Source organism: Excalfactoria chinensis, chromosome 1 (assembly GCF_039878825.1).
Source record: "Excalfactoria chinensis isolate bCotChi1 chromosome 1, bCotChi1.hap2, whole genome shotgun sequence".
Taxonomy (NCBI): Eukaryota; Metazoa; Chordata; class Aves; order Galliformes; family Phasianidae; genus Excalfactoria; species Excalfactoria chinensis.
In genome coordinates, this window is record NC_092825.1 from 159443440 (window position 1) to 159465383 (window position 21944).

The window sequence follows — 21944 nt, forward strand, 5'->3', positions numbered from 1 at the left end:
TCTTATATATATATATGTCTTTTATATATGTGTGTGTGTGTATGTATATATATGTATATATGTATACACACACACACATATATAGTGTGTGTATATATATGTATACACTATATATATATATAAACACACACACACACACATATATATGTATATATATATAGTTTCTTCCATTGGTCAAGTTAAGGACTCCAACAACATGAAAAGAAAAAATGCAGTTATTTTTAATGAGGAAAAACATAAACAGCTGTTTCTCATCTAGTCTTAGTGAATTCATTACCTACAGCAGTTCCTCTAATACAGAATTTGCTAGCTTGCTTTTTTAGTGTCATAATTGTCAGTCCTTACATTAGCTCTTCCCTCATGTCCTTTTCAGTATGACTTGGTATTTCCCTAGCTCTGTTCTACTGGAAGGTTTTCTGTTCCTAGGAAATAGGAGGGTCTAAATTAGAGACCATAATTAGATAGTACACAAATACAAACCTCACAACTCTAAAATAGAGTTTATAACACTGAGAACTAAGCGAACCAAAAAGTTAAAATATTAGGCATCTGTTTTCATATCCAAAACGCAGTGCTGTGTAAATGAAACTGCATGAAACACAAATGTGAACTGATGGTACAGAGAGAATAGGAAAAGCTGGAAAAGCTTAAAATGGGACATTGATTCATCTACAGAAATAAAGTACACTGACTGGGAGACTTTCTGACATGATATGAAAATGGCTGCAGAGTTATGCAGTCAGAAGGTTGCCTAAGAAAGAGTCCGAGGTGTCCCAGGTAGTTTAGATTAATCAAGAAAAGTGCATTACATTCTGGATTGGGATTTTTCAACATGTAGTAATCTAAAAAGTAGCCTGCTGTTTTTTTCCTTTACAAAATGTCCAAAAACATTAACGCTGTTGAAAAGCAATCGATTTACCTGGAATTTATTGTCAGCTACCTGTTTTTTGGTTGTTTTTTCCTGACGTAGTTGGCATTTGCAGGACAGTTTTGTTTTGAATCAGTAATCATCCTTGTGCATCAGGTAGCTGCTGCTTGCTTTTTTCATTATTGGTATCTAAAGGAAGTGACCCGCGGTTACTTTCTAAATCATTATTAGGTGTCTCAAGTAGTTTGTTAGTTAAGCTTATACTTTCTTCACAACTTGGATCTTTATGTACTGAAAGCACAGCAGACTCCGTGCATCTCTCTGCTGAAGACGTTCCCACTTTTCCCAAGGCTGCTTCCAGCTCCTGGCTCAGCTCATCTCCAGAGTCTTCAAAATTTCTGTAAATTAGGCACGAAAATGTTATCCATTAAGTGTGTCTTGTTACAAGCGTTTCTAGTTTCAGTGCCTTTCAGGCTGTTTACAGTGCTTTGTAAAGAATATACAAGCTACACAGAAAACGTAACTTGTTTCTTCACCTCTTTTAGTGAGATTTTTTTTACTATCTAAGTGGGAATGAGCCATGTTAATACTTAGGCCAACATTTTTAACCTCAGTGTTAGCATCTGAAAATAAATTACAGAGTTGCAAGTTCCATTAGGAGACTGTAAAACAAGTTTTCTTCAGTTACATATTTAAAAGAACTGAGAAAAAGAGCTTCAGGCAATACATCCTGCCATTTCATGAACACTTCATTGTATGAATTTGATTTCTGATGTGCTTGACTTACGTGTCTTCATCATCTGATCTTGGCTCAAGTCTGCCTTCATCAACAGCAACACAGGAACACGTTTCTGAATCATCTTCCTTTCTTTCTTCTGAAGGCAACAAGGTTAATTTATTTCCATATTAGCTAATGATAAATTGGCATCCAAAAGCAAATAATTAAATGCTTTGCTTTATTTATTTATTTATTGGATTACAGCACTGTGAGTACTGCGCTTAACTGACTTCAGTTGTGGTAGCTACGGTAATAGGAGGGTGCTCGGATGGTCCTGTAGGTCCTTTCCAACCTTGTGATTCAATGATTCTCGATCACATGTTTTAGTCAGCAGTTTATAACTTTGGCTCAGTGGAATCTAGCGTGTTTGTAGACTATAAACAAAGGACTATAAAGGGTAAATAAGAATGTAGATCTGATGTTAGGAGGTTAAGTGCCAAATACAACAGCCTCCATTTACAGTGGAAAACTTAGGAGAGTACTGTGTGGGAAAGACTGAAAATTACTGCTTGAATATAGTAGCTATGATTCCCTGAAACTGCTCACTTTCAAAGACTGGAAGGCAACTTCAATGATTTAGCAGAGGTTGTTAGAGTTAGGGTACTGTGGTTAGGCTGTGGTTGGACTTGATGATCTTTGAGGTCTTTTCCAACCTGAGTAATTCTATGATTCTATGGTTCAACCTGAAAAGTGGGAGAACAGTTGTAAGAGTTGTTTCAGTACACAGCGGGTAAATCCTGTGTGTAGTCCAACAGAAATCTGTCGCTTTGGGTAACAATGTATTCCACAATGAGAGCTTGTGTAGCAGGACGGAACTGGGTATTGAAGGAGTGTGGTATTTTAATATATGTAACTGATCAAAGGAGTAGCACTAAAGAATATTTGCATGACCTTATTCTTGCTTTAGTCCTATGGACCACTGGCATTAATGAAAAAGAAATGGCCGCAAGATGTACCACGGGAGGTTTAGATCAGATGGATGAGGAGCTACGAGACATCATTTAGTGGCTTGTGGTAGCAGTGGTTACAGGAGGATGGCTGGACTAGATGATCTTGTAAGTCCTTTCCAACCTTGTGATTCTATGAAAAATGATTTGAGTTTCTTTTATTCTTTTTTAATGTATAAGCTTTAAGGCCAGCTCCAGAAAGGTAATTCAGCCTCATTTATCCTTCAGGATGTAGCAGTGTTTAAACAGCTTGTTATTCTACTGGAGCGTGTACGTGATGCAAGAGTGTGCTGACTGCTCCGTTGTGAATAAAAGATACTTCTCATGATCTGTTAAAAATGCTGAAATTCAGTGCACACAATTGATTTGGCTTCGTGTTATCCAATTAAACATTCAGTAGACTGGCAACTGTGTGTAGAACTGCACCATTTGGTTAGGTTTATCTTTCTATAGAAAATTCTCTGCCTTTTAGCTACGTGCTGATGCAAAGTAAGAGTCATTTTTAAGGCAGCCTCTTACTTCAGAATAAAGTGTGCTGCAGCATAAGTGAGTTGAAATCAGTTTCAGTGTCAGCAGTATCAGGATGGACCATGTAAAGTCAGTCACCAGCCATTATGGACTACAGTTTACAGCTGTTTTACAGAAATACATGTATTTGCACAGGTTTTTTTACAGGGTTCTTCAATCTCAACAGTTGCAGGGGCTATATCCAGGTTTCTGCTGTCTCCTGTCTTGTTGGCAGTTGTACCTTAATCTCATCTGCCCAAGTGAATGAAGAATTATATATGAAGGGATAGCTGGTTAGCAAGATTTCCCTGCTACTGAAAACAGCTACATCCTGAAAGAGGCCTTGCACTGCTACAGGACAGAGCCAGTGCTGCTGGCAGAGGCTGCCAATGTTTTCCTCATTTGTCACAGAATCACAGAATGACCTGGGTTGGAAGGGACCTCAAGGATCATGAAGTTCCAACCCCCCTGCCTGGCAGGGCCACCAAACTTCCACAATTACTAGATCAGGTTGCCCAGGGCCCCATCCAACCTGGCCTTGAACACCTCCAAGGACGGGGCATCCACAACCTCCCTGGGCAGCCTGTTCCAGGACCTCACCACTCTCCTAGTAAAGAACTTCCCCCTAACATCCAACCTAAATCTACCCTCCTTCAACTTAAATCCCTTTCCCCTTGTCCTGCTATTATCAGTCCTTTCAAAGAGTTTATTCCCCTCCTGCTTCTAAATGTTCTGAACCCACTGCTTCTTGTCACAAACCCTCTGCCAGTGGTTTAGTAACACAGTGAAGAAAACCTTGTGTAATTTACAGTAACAGACATCCTACCTTTTTCCTCTTCAAGCTGGATGAAGGAATCATTACAGAGCTCTGCTTCTGCTAAGACGTTCAGGAGCGTCCCTGGAGCTGTTTGTTGCCACTGCTTCCTGTTTTCTGTGATGTCTTCAGGCAGAATAACATGGTCAGCTGAAGAGTAGGAAGGTTCTCAGGTCAATAAGTCATGCCTGTGGCTTGTCACTGCCTTTTGCTATAATTAAACTGATTTTGACATTGATTTCTTCCTTTTTGTGCAACACTGGACTGTCTGGACTGCTTGTCACTACAAAGTTCTTAAAACCAGTATTAATTCAAGTAATAAGCATACTTGGCCTGGCACAGACAAATAGAGCTTCACTGAGAAGTTCTTGTTCTCAGACTTGTTGGTTTGGAGCTGAAAAAGCTTCCAAGAAGCTCCTGTTTCTTGTTCCCTGTGCCCATCACCTGAGGCACAATGAACAAGAAGTGGCACCCTAACAATATTCTGCTTTGTCTTGACTATCTATGCAAACTATTCAGGTTGTTTCCGTGTATCTGGGGCATTGGGAGGCTGCAAGAATGCTAGAAGAGTCCTTTGTTTACAGCAACCAGTCACTGGAGTTACCTTTCTGCCTGGGAATATATGCACTGGTACTGCAAGAAAGCAAACAACTCACCTCTTCAGAAAAGGAACCGCACCACAATCACACCTGTGTAGGTTGCACAAAAATGTGCTTGTGATGTGTATTAACATGAGTCTGTGGCGTGTGAAACCAGAACACCACCACTCTTGGATGACTTTGGCCACAGACTGACAGAGTTCTTTTGTATTATCAGTTCAAGGCCTAAGAAAGCTGTGTGGATTCACTGAAGGCTGACAGCGAATTACTCAGGTCACAGAGTGATTCCTAAAGCTGTGCTCTTTCTATTTGTGAGCAGCAAAACATGATTGCGATATTAGAGGGGAAAGCAATCCTTTCATTCTGTGGTTTAACACATCCAATAATCTCAACTATTACGAAGTCCTTCCAATTAAAAGCCTGTTAGATCATGTGAATGTTCTGCTATGGAATAGTTTGCAGAGGTATTTAAGTAAATAGTCTGGCTGAATTTTAGTAGCTTCCCATTTAACTCACTGGAAAACATGAAACTTTCTTACAATGTTCATTTTCAGCCATTGTAGGACATACAGATGAAGTATCAGTATTGGCTAAAAAATGCAGTAGTGTCTGGGGTGTTCCAGCTTGCCAATGCTTTCTTTTTTTCTCGGTATCACCTGCATCACTGGACACTAGAGAGAAGAATAAGAGGAAGACATTATTTCATCTTTTAAATAGATTTCAGAGGGATTATAACATCCATAATGGTATAAAATATTGAAGTGAGAGAGAAACATCAGGTGAACTTGTTATAGCTTGCAGTTACTGAACTTACCTAGCTCATAGTACTGAATTTCCCTATGAAATACCTGCTTGGTATCCAGATAGTTCTCCCAAAGCCCTGTCCACAGAACCTTCAGAAACTTCCAACAATTTGTCTTCCAGATTCTCACTATCCACAAAAGTTACTAACTCGTTGAGTTTATCCTGAACCTGGAAAAAGCCAAGGGAGAGAATGATGGTAATGAAAACACTGAACCTTAGATAATGGAGCTACTGACATCGTGTCAGATTACTAATGCAAGTGCTTTGAGTATAACTGAATCCTACCTCTGCTTCTTGAATGCTGTTTTCCTCAGGAACGCACTTATCTAAATTAATTTCAAATTTTACTCCTCCCTAAAGAAAATTCAGACACTTTGTTAAAATACACAATTAAAGGTACGTGGTTTATACAGAACTACAAACCTGAAAATCGTTGTTCTGTTAAAAATCACTTCTGCTTAGCAGCGTTTTTCTTCTGTTGAACGGGATCGAATAAGACCAAAATAGATTGTTCTAAAGAGCAGTTTATGGATATTACCAAATGACTGCGTTCAGAACAGAAGGCCAGAATATCACTGATTTTAAGACAAAGCTGTATTAAATAATCATTTAATTCAAATACTTGTAATAGACTGAGTTGGTTCTTACGGCTGGTTCTCAGCCGTTATTAAGATCTGCTTCAGTGCAGCACTTCACAAAGCACCTTTAGTCCACTTCAGAATCACTTTATGGTCATAAACCTTCCTGATATCCCATGCGCATCCCCATTCTTTTCCTACCCCCTCTTACAATTTAAAAAGCACTACAAAGAATAATGTTTAACAAAACTATATTCAGACAAACAGCTTGATGTAAAGATGAACAAACAGGGACTGATTTCTACCTGGTAAGATTTACATGGGCTCTCCCTCAAAACAGCTGAAAAGCTCTGCCATTTGTTTCTTAGTCATTCTATCTTGACACAGAAACTTAGCAAATGGTTCTCTTAACTGATTCTCAAATACCTTGGTTTCCAGAGCTACCACGGCATAACAGAATCATGTGAATTGTACAGCTTTAAGAATAAAATGGCAAAACGAATAGTAAGTACAGACACCTTGCTGCTGGATTTCTTTAGACTTTTTTGGCCTTGCCTGTCCTGGAGTCTGACCTGTTTAAAGTTTTCTTCCGTGTCCTGGAAGGAGAGAAAAACAGCAACTGTAAAGTAAGAATTTGGAAGCAGAATATGTATATTACCTACTGCAAAAAACACTTGTTTTAGTAAATAAATCTAGTCACCGATTTCTTTGTATATCTATCTGTAGGAATACTCCATTCATTGCCTAATTTCTTCCTGACAGACTTTGGAAGTGATGAAAATCAACATTATAACTGAAACCTGTACCCGTACGAAGTCTAGCCAGCTTTCATGTTATCTTGTTTTCTGGTAATACCTAAATGTTATTTTATTATCCTTCTGCATATTCTTATATCCTGTGTTAGAACATGTCTCATAAAAGCAAAGTAAATGATTGTATACAGGTCTGCTATTGTGATCTGCTATTAGGGTACATTCACATGTCCTATAGCCTAGCTTATCCCAGCAAGGGATTTCATTCTAGTAAAAGATGGATTTAGCATCCATTAATCACTGAAGAATATCCTACTTATACTGGCAGCTTTGGCCCAAGTTCCCATGGCAGTAAGGGTAGCAATGTCTGTCATATTTTGTGTGGAAATCTTCCCCCTGCTACCATCTATACCAGGGCTGCTTTCCTTTCAAAAGTAGCCATCGGTTTGTGCTCTGGTTTGACAAGTTGATGCTTTCCTATGTTTCACTAATGAAATTACTGCTGCAGAACTACATGCGGTCTGGAAACCTCATCTGGTTTTCACTACACCCCCATTCCGAAGCTCCATTCCAGTGGCTGTTTTGATAGTATTTGATGAGAAAGAAATGATGATTTCCTGTAGATGGAAATCTTTGGCTCCGCTTCTTACTTCTACCTCTCCCAAATTTCTGTTCAGGTAAGAAATCCACATAAAACTGGACTGTATATTCCTCCCCAAGCGAACATCTTCCTTACAGGTGTATTCATGTTCTACTCTGAGCTCTTATTTAACACATCTTCTGTACAAAATTCTAATGGAGATTTACACTGTGAGTGGCCTCCTCTTTCCTTCACTCAGAAAGGAAAGAGACACACCACAAAAAGAAATGAGGTAAAATTAGCTTTCCATAATTAAGTGGGGGACAAAAAATGACCAACCCAAATTAGAACTCATCCAAATAAGCTTTCCGGGCTGCTCATGAAGGGAACCAAGGGATATTTTCATATACAATACAAACATCAGTTAAGATTTAGGCTTTACATTTCTTCATAACTGTCCCAGAGAGTGAATGAAAGAACACGAATAAAAATCCTGCACAGACTATAGGATGGTGCTCATACCTCAAGTGATTCTCCTCTTATTCCAGCTGTATCTTTGTTTTCAGGCTGGTTTTCAGCTTTCCCTTGACTCACCAGGAAGGTTTTATCCGGTATTTTTTGATTCTCCTACGGAACATGTTTATATTTTGATTAATAATTAAGTGTATTGCTTTAAAACAGGAAAAGGAAATATGACTGCATGTATGTTTGAGCTTTGTTACCTGGCATACTCTTGCTCTTAATCTGAGTTCTCTCATATTGCTGTGGTATTCTTCACGAATTTTCTGTAACTGTTTCAGATATTCCTATTAAACAACACATTAAAATGCATATTTATTAGAAAGGCACAGCAAAACAGCAATATAAAAAACACCATTGTTGAAGAGTGTAAGAAAACAACTTTAGGCAACTAAGACAAATATCTTCTTTACCTGTTCTTTCATCTCATTCTTTCTAGACATGTCCTGCTGATGCATTTTGAAATGCTGCTCATTTATTTTTTGCATCTGCATTTGGTCATGATATGGGTCAGCAGAGGATGGCCGCAGTCCCTGTGGAGGCACAAATCCCAAAGCAAATGAATTTTCACTTAGAATCCTTTTTTCAGTGCTCACTCAGTTCACTTTCCCTCTTTTACTGAGGAGTGCAGTAAGGCAAGTGTGTAATTTTTGGAAGTAAGAGTCATCATAGAATTTTTCACTGTTTCAGTTTCATATTACAAATAAAACCTCAAGATGACCATCATAGTGCAAATCAACAACATTGCAAGAGCAGAACTTCCTACCTGACACTGTTACAGTCTACTGGAAAGACATCAGTACATCTTTAGGATTTTCATTCAGATTTTCTCACAGATTTTATTCTGTGATTCAGTATTTACTCACCAGCTGTTTTTCCACTTTAATCTTGTACTGCTGGGCTTCAAAGCGCCTTTGAAGGTATTCTGAAGGCCTGAGAGAAGAAAGTAACGTTCATAGCTTGCATTTTATTTCACGGATTTTATCTTTTGCACAAACAATACTTTGCCAGCTCTGTTTGTACAACATGAATGTATACGTATGGATAAAATATGTATAATAGCAAAAAGAAAACATATGTTCTTTGGGCAGTGGTATTTCCTGTTATTTTAGTTATATAAGCCTTCTGAAGTACCTCTTCACTTTTTATTTCATAAATGGCATGTGAAAACGTTAGTGAAAATAAAGTCATTTTTCCTGATCCTCAAAATAAGTGGTCAATCATGGAATGGACAGGCATTCTCAAACGAAAAGGTTTCTACCTCTGCTTTATAAAAGAAAGGCTTTGAAATCCACAGAGTGCTGAAGAGCAGGACTTGGCATCTAAAACCAAAAATACAGGCTCTCCAGAAAAACAACATTTGCATGTCTCGTCTCCCACTCTATCCCTTCAAGTACAGAATGGATTTTGCTTGTTAGATCTTTTGTTTCTGATGTGAAGAAGAGACAAAGTTTATCTTTGATATAGTCAGAAAGTCTACAGAAAGGTTGTGCTTTATTCTTCACCCAGTGAGACATGGGAGACATTTTGATAATGAAATTTCAAACATCAGGACAATACATTCAAAAGGAACTTGTGGATTGAGAAGAGCAGGAGTTACACTGTTGTACAATTAGCTTATGCAAAAATTATCAAAGACCAAGCAGAGAAGGAATGATTACATAAGCCATAATGAAAGTGCTACCTAAAGAGGAAGGCTGATTACTCAAAATAATGAGGGACACTACTAGTAAATAGTGAGAAAGGTTTACCATTCAGGTGGGGGGGGTGGAGGTGCAATTTGTCCTTTTAGTTTATAGTATTCCTCTGCTCTTTGGCTGATGTGAGAAAGGTCATAACATGCATTAATTTTCCTTTGCAAATTGTCGAGTTTATCATAGTAATGACCATAATGGCCATGTACTCTCACATTATCTGGCCTTTCTGCCATTTTATCTCTGGAGCTCTGTGGCTGAAAATATAATAAAGGATGTTAATTTAACTATTTTCATTTCTACCAATACCGGTTTGAACTATTTCCTATCCTCCCCATTCTAAGTTGCATTTTAATACAGACTGTTTACAGTATAGTTAGTGTAAGTTCTCAAAATCATTTCACAAACATCCTAACTTGTTACATACAGGGTGTATGTAATCTTACTGTCATCTTCTCCCTGCTCCATGATCAGACAGCAGCCCATGTTGTTGTGTGAGTCAAGGCTTTGTGCTCTTCAACCTCACTGCCCTTGAGCCACACCACTGTTCTGAGTCCAGAGCACTGAGATAATTCCAGGAGAGTCTTATGTTGACATGTGACAGCAGTTTGGGGCAGTACACACACAGACTAATGCTTTCTGGGGAGCACTGTGCTGCTCATGTCAGCATCTCTTTGATTATCTGCCTGTGGGAGTTTGCTTCTCATTTCTCAAAGTCCTCACTGTGATGCAACATTCCTGTATCTCTAATTTGCAACAAGACTGCCTCTTCCATCTCATAAGAGCAACAAAGAGAAAGGTCACATGCTGCTGCATGATATAAAAGAAGCGTAACAAGACATCAGTGAACTTTTCCACAGCGGGAGGCTAACAACCATCACGTGGTGTATGAGAAAAATGCTGAAAATCAAAAAGCATCTCCGGGTCCCCTGCTTAGCCAGTAAATGTGTTATCTGTTCCTCCCTGCTCTGCACCTCTCCCCTCAGCACAGTGCAGATTAGTGCACAGTATAGATTCATGTCTATATAAGAAGAAAAAATTTCCACTACCAATAATATTCCTAAGAATGAGGTAACTTCTGAAAGTGTACATATTGTGCCTCATTATACGACATTTTAGAGTATGCTGTCCAGAAGTACGGCAATCTAACGCAAGAGGAAAATCAAATCAGACCATCTAAATAAGAAGACTGGGAGCTGTGAACAGTGAAGCAGACGCCTGGTGACAAAGAACACAAAAAGGGATGAAGTAATGAATCTTTTCTTTGTCTCAGACCTCAGCATGGCTTTAGGGAAGCCCAGGGCCTTCTGACCAGGAAGTTTGGAGCAAGGGAGATGTACCCTTGGTGGAAGAGGATCAGACTAGAGAACATATAAGCAAACTGAACATAGATGAGACCATACATGAGAGGTGTCTGAGGACTGAAGGAGAGCAGATGTCATTCCTGTCTTGCAAAAAAGCAGGAAGAAAGGGAACTCCAGGCCAGGCAGCCCTACCTTGATGCCTGTCAAAGTGATGAATCAACTTGGAAATCATTTGCAGACACACAAAAGATAAGAAGATGATCAGGTGTAGTCAGTATGAATATGCAAAGGGAAGGTCACACCTGACTGACCTTATAACCATCTTCAATGAAATGACTGGCTTGGTAGACAAAGGGAGAGTAGTGGCTATTGCCTACCTTGACTTTAGAATAGCTTTTGGCACTGTCTCCCAGAACATCTTCAAAGAGATGCTGATCAAGAATGGGCTGGAGGAGTAGTGAGGTAGATTGAAAACTGGCTGAACTCAGAGCTGATCATGCTCCATAGCTGGATGCCACTAGACAGCAAGGTACCCCAGGAGTCAATACTGGGCCTGATAGAGCTTAACATCTTTTGGATGATGGATACAGGCATTAGGTTGAATTTAATTGGACCTCTAAAGGACCTCTTCTAACAGGAGTTTATCTTCTAAGATAATTAAATGTTATGAGAATGTGGATGCACAGTACCTGAAGCTGTTGCCCTCTTGAAGGTTTCAATTCATTTCTTTGAAATGATTCCTGTGTTGTGCTAGGTACCACCATTCCAGGTTCTGGTAGAATTTGGTCCCGGACTCTCCTTCTTTGCAGATTACAAACTTTTTAAAAATAAAATATTAAAAGGTTACTTTCTTCCCTTTATGCACAGTTCAGTGGCAAATCATAGTAGGGTTTATAAACCCAACACTGACAGGCTGAATTAATAAACACTCCTTACATCCTTTCATCATAGAATCATAGTTCATCACACCTCACAGTACTTTGCCTTTCATCCTTCGAATGACATGTTTTAAAACATTCTGATCTGCCACACTCACGTAGAGTTTACTAATCAGTTTTGGAAAGAAGTACACTAAATAAAAGGGAGACCTCTGTAAACCAGAACCACATGGCAGCTTTTTCTAGCCGAAATCATAACTAGCAAACACAAGTGTAGAACCAATGTTAAATAACATTATCATTACCTGGCATCCGCTTTGTTTCAGGCAGTGATCCTGAAGGCTTTCTTCTATGTAACACAGTGCGACTGAGTTCTTCCTGCGTTAACAGTAAGCAACATAAGTATCTGACAGAACTGTTTTACACCGCTATGATACACATTTTCCTCTTGGCAAGCAGCACTACAAGGTACTCACCTCAGGGGGCAAATGTTTGAGGACAAGCTTCTGCAAGAAGGGCTTCCTTAATATAGAACTGATAGATGGTCGATCTCTCGGAGATATTTTAAACAACTGGGAAATCAACATCCTCAGATCATATGAATAGTTGGGAGACACCGGGTGAAAATACCCTCTGCAGATCTTCAGCACCAGCTGGTGCAAACTATTGCCTTCAAACTTAATCAGTGAAAGACATAAAAAGGTGACAGTAAGTGCTGCTGGTTGGAAGTGATGAATGAGACAGAATCACTGAACCATTATGGTTGGAAGAGCCCTCTAAGATCATCTAGTCCAACCATCCACCTACTGCCAGTGTTTCCTATTAAACCACGTTCCTTAACATCACAGCTACATGTTTCTTGAACGGTGACACAAGCACCACCCTGGGCAGCCCATTCCAGTTCCTGACCACTCCTTCAAAGAGGAATTTCTCCCTAACACCCAACCTGAACTTCTGGTGAAACTTGAGGCTGTTCTCTGTTGCCCTATTGCCAATATCTCAACATGAAAAAAGGCACTTGCTGACAGAAGCTCCGTCCTATGCAATCTCTTCAGAAATCATTTCTCATCACCTGTAGTTTGCTGAAGAAAAAATAACATAACCACTTTCTTGATGTATTTTCTGGTTATGTTTTCCTTGTTTCAGCTGCATGACTCAGGAGGTGTGAGAGCTTTGCTGCTTGGAAGAGGTTTTTTTCAGATTCTACTGTTATACAGAAACACAGACACAATTTTTCCAGAAATACACAAGATTGATTGTGCCAAAAGCTGTTAAGCACAGACCTGCACACATACTGTCTTCACAGCATTCAGCTTCAAAGCCTCAGTTCACACAACTTATCCTCTGTTCTGTGTTCTCAGAAACCAAGGTACAACCTGATTTTTCATTACTCAGCTGACTCAATTGCAATATTGTATTTCCATATGCACAAAATAGACACAATACAAGAATATTAAACACTGTCTGTCATGCCTTAATATGAATTCTAGTAGTTTATTAATACTGTTATTACTATAAGTTTTCTAGGCTGTCCACTTTCTTTTTAACAATATGATACTGATCTAATTATAAGGTACTTACAGGATGTTTCAGTGCACATAGCTCATAAAGCACACAGCCAAGAGACCAAACATCTCTGTGAATAAAAGGAAATAAAGTTTCAGGAAAAGCCAACAATATTTATTTACATGTAATCAGTATTTCTTTTCAGCTCTCAAATTTATAGAATCATAGAATAAAAAAATAGCTTGGCTTGGAAGGGACCTGAAAATCATCACATTCCAACACCTTTGCCACAAGCAGAGTTGCCAATATAGGCGTAGATCCATTCTCCTCGTGCTCAGATCCCAGTCTTCAACTGGGAGGACTGAGGAGAATACTACCTGCATTCCCAATCCCTTCAACATCTTCCCAAGGGATGTAAAGATTTTTTTCTAATATTTTTTTTTAATATCCTGGTTGCAGTCTCATGCAACCCAGACTGAATGACCAGGGAGGGATAGTAGTCAGCTGGCTTCATCATACCTGAGGTCCGCTTCTTGATGTCCTGAATGTAGGCCCCCAGCAGGCAGCAAACATGTCTAGAAAGGTTATCTGGGCCCATACTTACTAGCATTATTCCATCAGACATTAGTACTGGTGCTTCTTCTTAAGATGCCTTGAAAATATAAACCTTAAATTATTTTTTTTTTTAATTGTAGCACCAATGTTTCTACGGTACCTATCCAGGTACTACCCTTATCATTGGAAAAGGCACATGATATAAACTATGTCTGCTTAATATTCCTAGCAAGACTGAAGAGCAAAGCTGACACGTGAAATTCCTGGTGTCTTGCAGAAATCATAAAGAGTCCAGCGGAGGGCCACAAAGATGGTGAAGGGCCTGGACCATCTCCCCTACGAGGAGAGACTTAGGGAACTGGGTCTGTTTAGCCTTGAGAAAAGAAGGCTGAGAGGGGACTTGATCCAGGTTTATAAATACCTGAAGTGTGGGAGCCATAGTGGCGAGGCTGGTCTGTTTTCAGTAGTGCGTTGGACAGGACTAGGGGCAATGGGCTGAAACTCCAGCATAGGAAGTTCCGCACGAATGTGCGCAAGAACTTCTTTACGGTGAGGGTGACGGAGCACTGGAACAGGCTGCCCAGGGAGGTGGTGGAGTCTCCTTCTCTGGAGATATTCAAGACCCGCCTGGACGCCTACCTGTGCAACGTGGTGTAGGGAGCCTGCTTTGGCAGGGGGGTTGGACTCGATGATCTCTAGAGGTCCCTTCCAACCCCTACAATTCTGTGATTCTGTGAAATACTACTTTAAGCCACAACATGATGAAAATAAGTTATCTCGTGGCTGCACACCCCCATGCACAAAGCATATGAAGAAAACAGACTTACGTTTTATTGTTATATGGTTGATTTTCACAGATCTCTGGTGACAGGTAATAGGGGGTTCCTACACACGTATAGGCAAAATCTGCAGTGCTAATGAAACACAATAAACAAAAAGGCTTATACACTGAAAAAAAGTCTGCAAGCAATTGAGTTAGGCTCCATGGGGAATCTAATAGTTGCTGCAAAATAGTTGAGTAATAGCTCAATAGAGCCCTCCAAGAAAAATAGAAGTATTTCTCATTTCTCTGTAAAAATGACCAACTATTTTAATATAGTGCTTGCATCTCAACAGAAAGACAGGAATTGTCTTTCTCCCCCTTTTTATCAGCATTGTAATAAACATTTTTAAGGAATTATTATCATTAGCATAGAATCAGAAAGCCATCAACCACACACCAAAATATAAGAAGTCTCTGACATACTCATTCAAGTAAGAGTATTTTACGTGGTAGTCAGTCATGCAAGCAAGATACAGAGGAAGGAGGAAGTGCTGTTCAGAAACTAAAGCAGAAGTGAATTCTGTTTCCATCTTTGCTGCTGACTTGTTATGCAGGTATATAGCCAAATAACACCACTTGGATTCATTTCACTTGCTTTTAGATATCTGCTCTGTGGGGGTCATCAAGAGTCATTGGGAAAGGCAGGAGGTACTCGTAAAGTGTGATTCCTCTCACTGCATACTAGGTGTCAATACAAGTTGGAAGTGACACTCTTTAGAGAGAATATGAGTTCTAAGTGCCAGAGGTGGCAAAGACACTGAACTGAAAGTAAAATATTGGACGCTATCTGGTGGTTGAAAGTGGAGAATGGAGATGAAAATGTCTTTGTGTATCACAGATGAGTGGGAGAAAAGAGACTGAGAATTTTAATTCACTTGTTTATACGAGAAAAAGTGCTACAGAGCCCCAAATATTTTCATCCCTATTGTCCTTGATGCCTATTCAGTACTACAGTTTCACAGTTTATTTCCTATCCACTGTATAGGACCAATCCTCAAAGCAGGTACCCTCAGAACACTTTTGAAGGTAGGCATTTTCCGCACTAGTATTTTGCATGTGGAGAGTTGAGGTTTTGCAAGTGGGTATGTGCTGCAAAAAGGGACACACCACAAAGGTATTAGTGCTGGTGGAAACTGCAGCTAAAATAATGGCATCCCTGGAGATGAGGAGGCTTAGATTAAGATACTATCAAAATAAGTTCATCCAGAATATCGTTATGTCAGTTCCACAAGGAAAAAAGAAAGATTGAGGCTTCTCCACTCTGTGTAGCATAGGGTGAGAAACAGCCTATAATGAGAGTTATAACGATCTGTGGTTTCAAGCAGCATGGCACATGTCAGGATAATGGTTTCCCATATAGTGACAGACTTCATATTCTAAACCAAGCACAATTCACAGACAGTTTTCACATCCAGTTTGCATTCTAAGCATTCAAAAAATAGTCATACTTGGTGTAGATCATATACAAAGTATAAGAGGTACTTACTCGTTCAACTGCCTTGCTATGCCAAAGTCTCCAAGCTTTGCTACCTTCCCATTACTACTAAGAAAAATGTTCTGAAAAAGAAAAAGAAACTGATATGCAAAAATGAAACCTAGCAGAGCTTCTTGAGCATATTTTTCATATGATAAAGTCAATCCTTTTCCCCTCTCACTTTTACTACCTGTGATTTTATATCTCTGTGTAAAATCTTTCTGTCATGGATATGCTTCAAGCCCAAGGAGATCTGTACAAACCAACTCAAAATCTGCAGTAAAGATAAATGGACAGATATCTGTAAATTTGTGTGGATGAAATATATACAAAAAAGATAACAAAAAAATTAAAAATACATAGAGAACAGACATATAAAATAGTAAGAAGTAATATTATCAAATGACTAAAATTGATGCCATAGACTTTTCCTTTCTTTTTTCAGTGCTATCAAGAGACATATATAAATATCGGCTCCCACTTTCTTTAACACAGTCAAGTTTTCATTGACTGTGATAAGACCATCACTTGAGCATGGACTGAATAATCATGTCCAAGGAGAGTAAGAAGACTAGATCTTTATTAAGAAATGAGTTAGCAATAGCAACTAAGGCAGAATTGGGCAGACTCTCCCTAATACTCAGCAGTGGATGCCATACCATGCATTTGTAATACCTGTAATTGTACCAAATGTGGTCAGGAGAAAAAGGAACAGAGGGAGCAGGTCTGAAATGTGGTTAGAAAACGGAGCTATGAAGGGTCTTGGTTATTAAGTAATCACACAGGTTTATCCTTAACCCCAGATAGTTCTTAAGTATATATCTAACTTCAGATATACATGGGTTTAATTGAATAAGAGCCACTGGATTTAATTCAGAAGCAAAAGTAAGACTTGCTTACATGTTTCTCTCTTCAGGAAAACTGAAGATCATGGAAGACTTTAATTCAGTTTATATAATCTTTTATAGTAACAGGAATGCTTCCTGTTTTGCAGGTGATTCCCTGAGCAGAGCTGATACAATAAATACATAAATACTACACTAGGGAGTTGCTCTTTTCCAACTTAAGCAAGAAGTAATGTCATAAAATTCAGAGTAAATTTCTGCTAACAGGTTAGATGTGTCTTATGAAACAGTTGCTAGGACTGGACAATTCAAACAACATTTAAGATAATATGTCCTTTGCTCTAAGTTAACTTGTTTCACCTGGTTCTCCTCAAACAGTACTCCATGCTGCATATTGATCCTCTTCATTAAATCTCCACCATCACAGTATTCCATCACAATATACAGCTTGTTCTCTTCTGAAAGGAAAAGTATATATATTTTCCTTTATTACTCATTAATACAGCAATAAGCTATTCACATTTTATACAGTCTATTGAGAGAGTTAATCTTCTACCTACACCTCCATTTCAAAGAGTAACTGATAAAACACTGATACCTCTAGTACTACTCGATGCAAAAGTAAGAAAGACACAAACACCTATTTCAATGGAGATTCACCAATATATTAAATACATGAGATAGACCTCAAGAGACCACACTGATACACAGAACATAACCCCACGGGTCCTGGACTGTTGGCAGGCCTTTACCCTTGCCCCAACTCAAAGCCTCATCCTAGTCTTTGTTAGAAACAGGTACTCATCTTCAACAAATATTCAAGAGAGGACATTCCTCTTTGTGGCTACCGGTTCTCTTCTTATAGTGAACTCAAAAAATCCTAGAATAACCTGAGCTAGGGAAGCTTCACATTCCCCAGCCCAAACCTTCTCCCTGTGGGCCTCTAGGAGTCACAGTACTACCTGGGACAAAAATCTTTGCACTGCTCAGTACTAACCTTATGTCAAAGCTGAGTTTTCACTACTACTTGGGATCACCTCCAGCGCTAAAATGAATACAGAGATGAAATCTTTGTTGATTCTAGTCAACATCTCAAAAGGGAAGGGCCCAAAGTAAACCCAGGCCCTCATTTGTTTCCATTTTCAAGCAATAGCTGTAAACCAAATCTCACCCTGTGTTAGCCCCTTACAGTCCCAGTTCTCTACCCAGACCCAAGAGCCTGTGAGATTATGGACCCCAACAAGCCCCTACCCCACTGTGAAGTCTCAGGCAGAGTATGCAGTAAGTTTCACCTGGAACATACATTAACTGCATGCTCCCCATAGACACCAGCCTTCACTTTTCTTTGCAGACCAGCATCAACTTCTGTCTGAAAGCCGCTCTGCTCTCTCTTTCAGTCCCAAATTCCAAGCCAAAACTTTTCTCCAACTATAGGGATACTTCAGAATGTGGTTCAAGTCAAAGGGCCAGGGGACCTATGTCCTGCCACACTCAAGAGCTCTCTTCTTCTATTGAAGCTCCCAGGAAAGCCTGACAGAACTCTGGACCTCTCCTGAAGGTCAAGACTGAAGTTCAGCTGAAGCAACACAGAGATCCCAGGATCTAGCATTTGATCCTTATGTCCCACCCACTCAGCAAAGAAAGAAAGCGGTGACCAAACCTGACACCTTGTGTTCATTTTTAGCAGCTGGGAGTGGTCCCTACTGATAAATAAGGTGTTGGGGCAACGCTTCACATTAGTCAGTAAGAACAAGCTAGGCTTTGCTGCCTTTCACTCCTACGGTCACAAATAAAACAAAAATGTTAAAAGTAAACCTTGCAAAGAAGCATAGAAGGCTACTATATTTTCATGCTTCATCTTGGCCAGAAGAATGACTTCTTTCTGAGAGGCTTCTTTTTCTTTCACAGGCATCTACAAAGAATAATGAAACCATACGCTAGCAGTGATTTACTTAACTGTTTCCAGAAGTAGTTACATTGGTGTCAAACCATTCCTACCAATACAGACAGACTGTACACAAGGCGATGCAGAAGCATGATAAAACACAATGTACATACAGTATGAAATACCCATTTGCAGTAGATGTCTGGAAACACATTGGAACATTACCAAAGTGAAATCAGATTATGGTGTTTTTACACACAGGCAAATGTACAGCTTTAAACTTTTTACACAAATGCTATTAATTAAGTTGATGAAAAAACACAGAAGTTAAATTTTCTTGATATATCTGAAGAGTAAAGGGTGATTCTGTATTCTTAATAAGGGTGGTTTCAAAAGAATAAAGAAAAAAAGTCCTATTTTACAACTGTTATGAGTGCTTGCAAAACTTCAAACAAAATCTTTACCCTATTACAGTAAATAGAAGTCATATTTGGTTGTGATCACATTTTTATCGATAGAGAATGAGAGAATCATAGAATCACGAGACTGGAAAGGACCTACAAGATCATCTAGTCCAACCAATTTTCTGTGACCAACTGTTGTTTAACAGCTGGGATAAACTACAAGAAAGTACTTCTATGGCCCAATTCACCTCAGTCTAGAACAGAATTCTCAAACACTTGTTCTCCTAAAGCAGCCCTGAGCCCAACCAAGTAGCTGGGAAGACAACTACAGAATGGACACGTAGAGTTAGACGAGACCAATCAAACTGCCACACACAATAAATGAGAACTGGAAAAACTCAGTTGTAAATTACCACGGTGAAAAACAAAGTGTTAATGCCAAAATAAGTATTTACTCTATCTTTGAGAAATCACTAAAATGGCAGTCAAAGAGTACAGAGTCTGAGCAGTTTAACTCTACCTATCAAGCACTACAAACGTGGTATGACTTCACCCAAGTAAATAGGCCAACAGAATGCAATCATCACAATCTGGTAAATAACTATAGCCATCATCCAGGTTTTGTTGTTTTACCTTAGTTAAATCGATCTCTTTGATAACGCATTGCTCATCATCTGCTTTTGCTTTTGCCAAGAATATTTTGCCAAAAGATCCTTCTCCAATTTTTTTAAGGATTTCATATCTATCCATGAAGGCTCCACCTTAAAGCAGTAGCTAGAAACAAAATAAATGAATACCCAAGTTACTATTGGTGTAGTCAGTGCTGTAACATCTGAGTTTGGACTGCCAAAAAGGCTGCCTTGCAATATTGGAATTTTCTGCACGTTTCTGTCATATTTTTATTACTGTTGCTGATTCTTCCTCAAACCGTTAGCTCCTGGAAGTCTAAAAGTTATCGTGGACCTGTACTTTCAATAAGCACCAAATAAAGGAAATCTTGAAACACAGCTGCAGAGAGCAATAAGGTCTCCCCTCAGCCTCCTTTCACCCAGACTCAACAATCCCAGTTCACCCTCAGCTACTCCCCATAAGACTTGTTTTTCAGACCCTTCAGAGCTTCATTGCCCTTCTCTGGATGTGCTCCATAGCCTCAATATCTTTCTTGTATCGAGGGGCCCAAAACGGAACACAGTATGCAGAGAATAGATTTAGACTAGATATTAAGAGGCAAGTCTTTACTGTGAGGGCGATGAGACACTGGAACAGGTTGCTCAGAGAGGCTGCAGATGTCCCCTCCCCAGAAGCATCTGAGGCCAGGCTGGATGGGGCTTTGGGCAACCTGGTCTGGTGGGAGGTGTCCCTGCCTATAGCAGGGGGTTGGAATTAGATGATCTTAAGAGTCCATTCCAACCCAAACCAGTCTGAGATTCTATGACTCTACTCAAGGTGTAGCTTGCACCAGAGCTGAATACAGAGGGATGATCACCGCCCTGCTCCCACTGGCTGCACTATTTCTGATACAAGCCAGGATGCCATTGGCTTTCTTGGCTAGCAGGGCACACTATTGGCTCATGTTGAGCCAAACATCAACCAACACCCTCAGGTCCATTTCTTCTACACAGTCTTCCAATAAACACTCCCAGGTCCATTTCGTCTACACAGTCTTCCAGCCACTCTGCCCTAAGCCTGTAGCATCGCCTGAGGTTGCTGTAGCCAAAATACAGGACCAGGCACTTGGTCTTGTTGAACTTCATCCCACTGGCCTCAGCCCAGCTATCCAGCCTGTATGATCCCTCTGTATGGCCTTCCTACCCTGGAGCAGATCAATACTTCCTCCCACCTTGGTGTCATCTGCAAACTTATTTAAGAGTGCACTCAGTCCTCTCATCAATAAAGATATTAAACACGGCTGGCAACGTGCTCCCAGAACAAACTAAGAGAAAGAAAGAAAGAAAGAAGAGGCAGCATAAAGTACGATATACTGATGATTTGGGAATTTGACACTGTTTAGAGGTTACGGATACTGCACACTTGTTCTTCAATGGGCAAAATAAACAGAGAACACACAGCTTGTTGATTTAGCTTACACCCCTGGCAGTGACGGCCAAAGGCATTTGCAACCCATGTGCAAGCAAACTTACACGGCTAACAGACACACACGCCTTGAAGCTGTATTTATTAGTTGGACTAAGAGTTACCAAGGGAGATTTGCACAGACAACCACGTCGTCCCTGTCAGGAATAGCAGGCAGCTCCCTCTGCCTGTGGGGCTCTCACACCCACTCGCAAAGCCTCCCACTCCACCCCAGGGCCACCTCTCTGCAGGTTGAGGCCGCAGGCCGGCACTGACGGCAGCACTAGCGCTGAGGAGGCAGCTCGGCGGGCACGGTTCCCCCAGTGCTCCCTCCCGTGCGCTGTGGCACCGTGTCGTCATGGCGACGGGCCGCTCTGCGCGGCTTCCCCTGCCCCGGGCCTGTCCCCCCTGTCCGGCTCGGCCCGAAGGCGCACCGCGGTACCTGCCTGAGTCCAGCCCGCTCCGGAGCCCCGCGGCCAGGAGGAGGAGGAGGAGGAAGTAGAGGAGGAGGAGACTTCCAGGTGGGCCTGGAGCCGCGGGCAGTGCCCCGAGTTGGAAGAGCTGACAGTACCCGTAAGGCTTTCACAGCGTTAGTTTGTCTCTATATCAAAATGGGGAAGTTAGTCCTTACTTAGGAACAAAATGACTTCCTTCCGCACGTGCATATGGCGTACATAAAATTCTGTTCATGGAGGTAATTGAGGCAATAAGCTCACCCTAAGGTATTATCATACGATCAACAGTGAGTGAACTAAGC

General features: G+C 40.3%; 1 protein-coding gene across 2 annotated transcripts; it reads right to left on the reverse strand.

Annotated features, from left to right (window-relative positions):
- Positions 1–198: 198 nt before the first annotated feature.
- Positions 199–21697, reverse strand: LOC140254566 (serine/threonine-protein kinase Nek5-like). Of its 2 annotated transcripts, none has more exons than XM_072341183.1 (23): positions 21630–21697; positions 19748–19888; positions 18641–18737; positions 17186–17283; positions 16171–16254; positions 15993–16063; positions 14511–14597; positions 13204–13258; positions 12099–12299; positions 11928–12000; positions 11434–11561; positions 9498–9697; positions 8613–8679; positions 8160–8279; positions 7950–8033; positions 7750–7854; positions 6414–6491; positions 5603–5671; positions 5362–5485; positions 5053–5184; positions 3927–4064; positions 1656–1743; positions 199–1266 (listed from the first exon to the last, which is right to left on the reverse strand). In XM_072341183.1, the coding sequence occupies exons 2-23, from the start codon at positions 19862–19864 to the stop codon at positions 1008–1010; spliced, it is 2475 nt and encodes an 824-aa protein (XP_072197284.1). In that variant the 5' UTR covers positions 19865–19888; positions 21630–21697; the 3' UTR covers positions 199–1007. The 2 variants fall into 2 exon arrangements, with proteins under 2 accessions (XP_072197284.1, XP_072197274.1); XM_072341173.1 differs by having other exon boundaries at positions 21634–21670.
- Between the last annotated feature and the right edge of the window lie 247 nt (positions 21698–21944).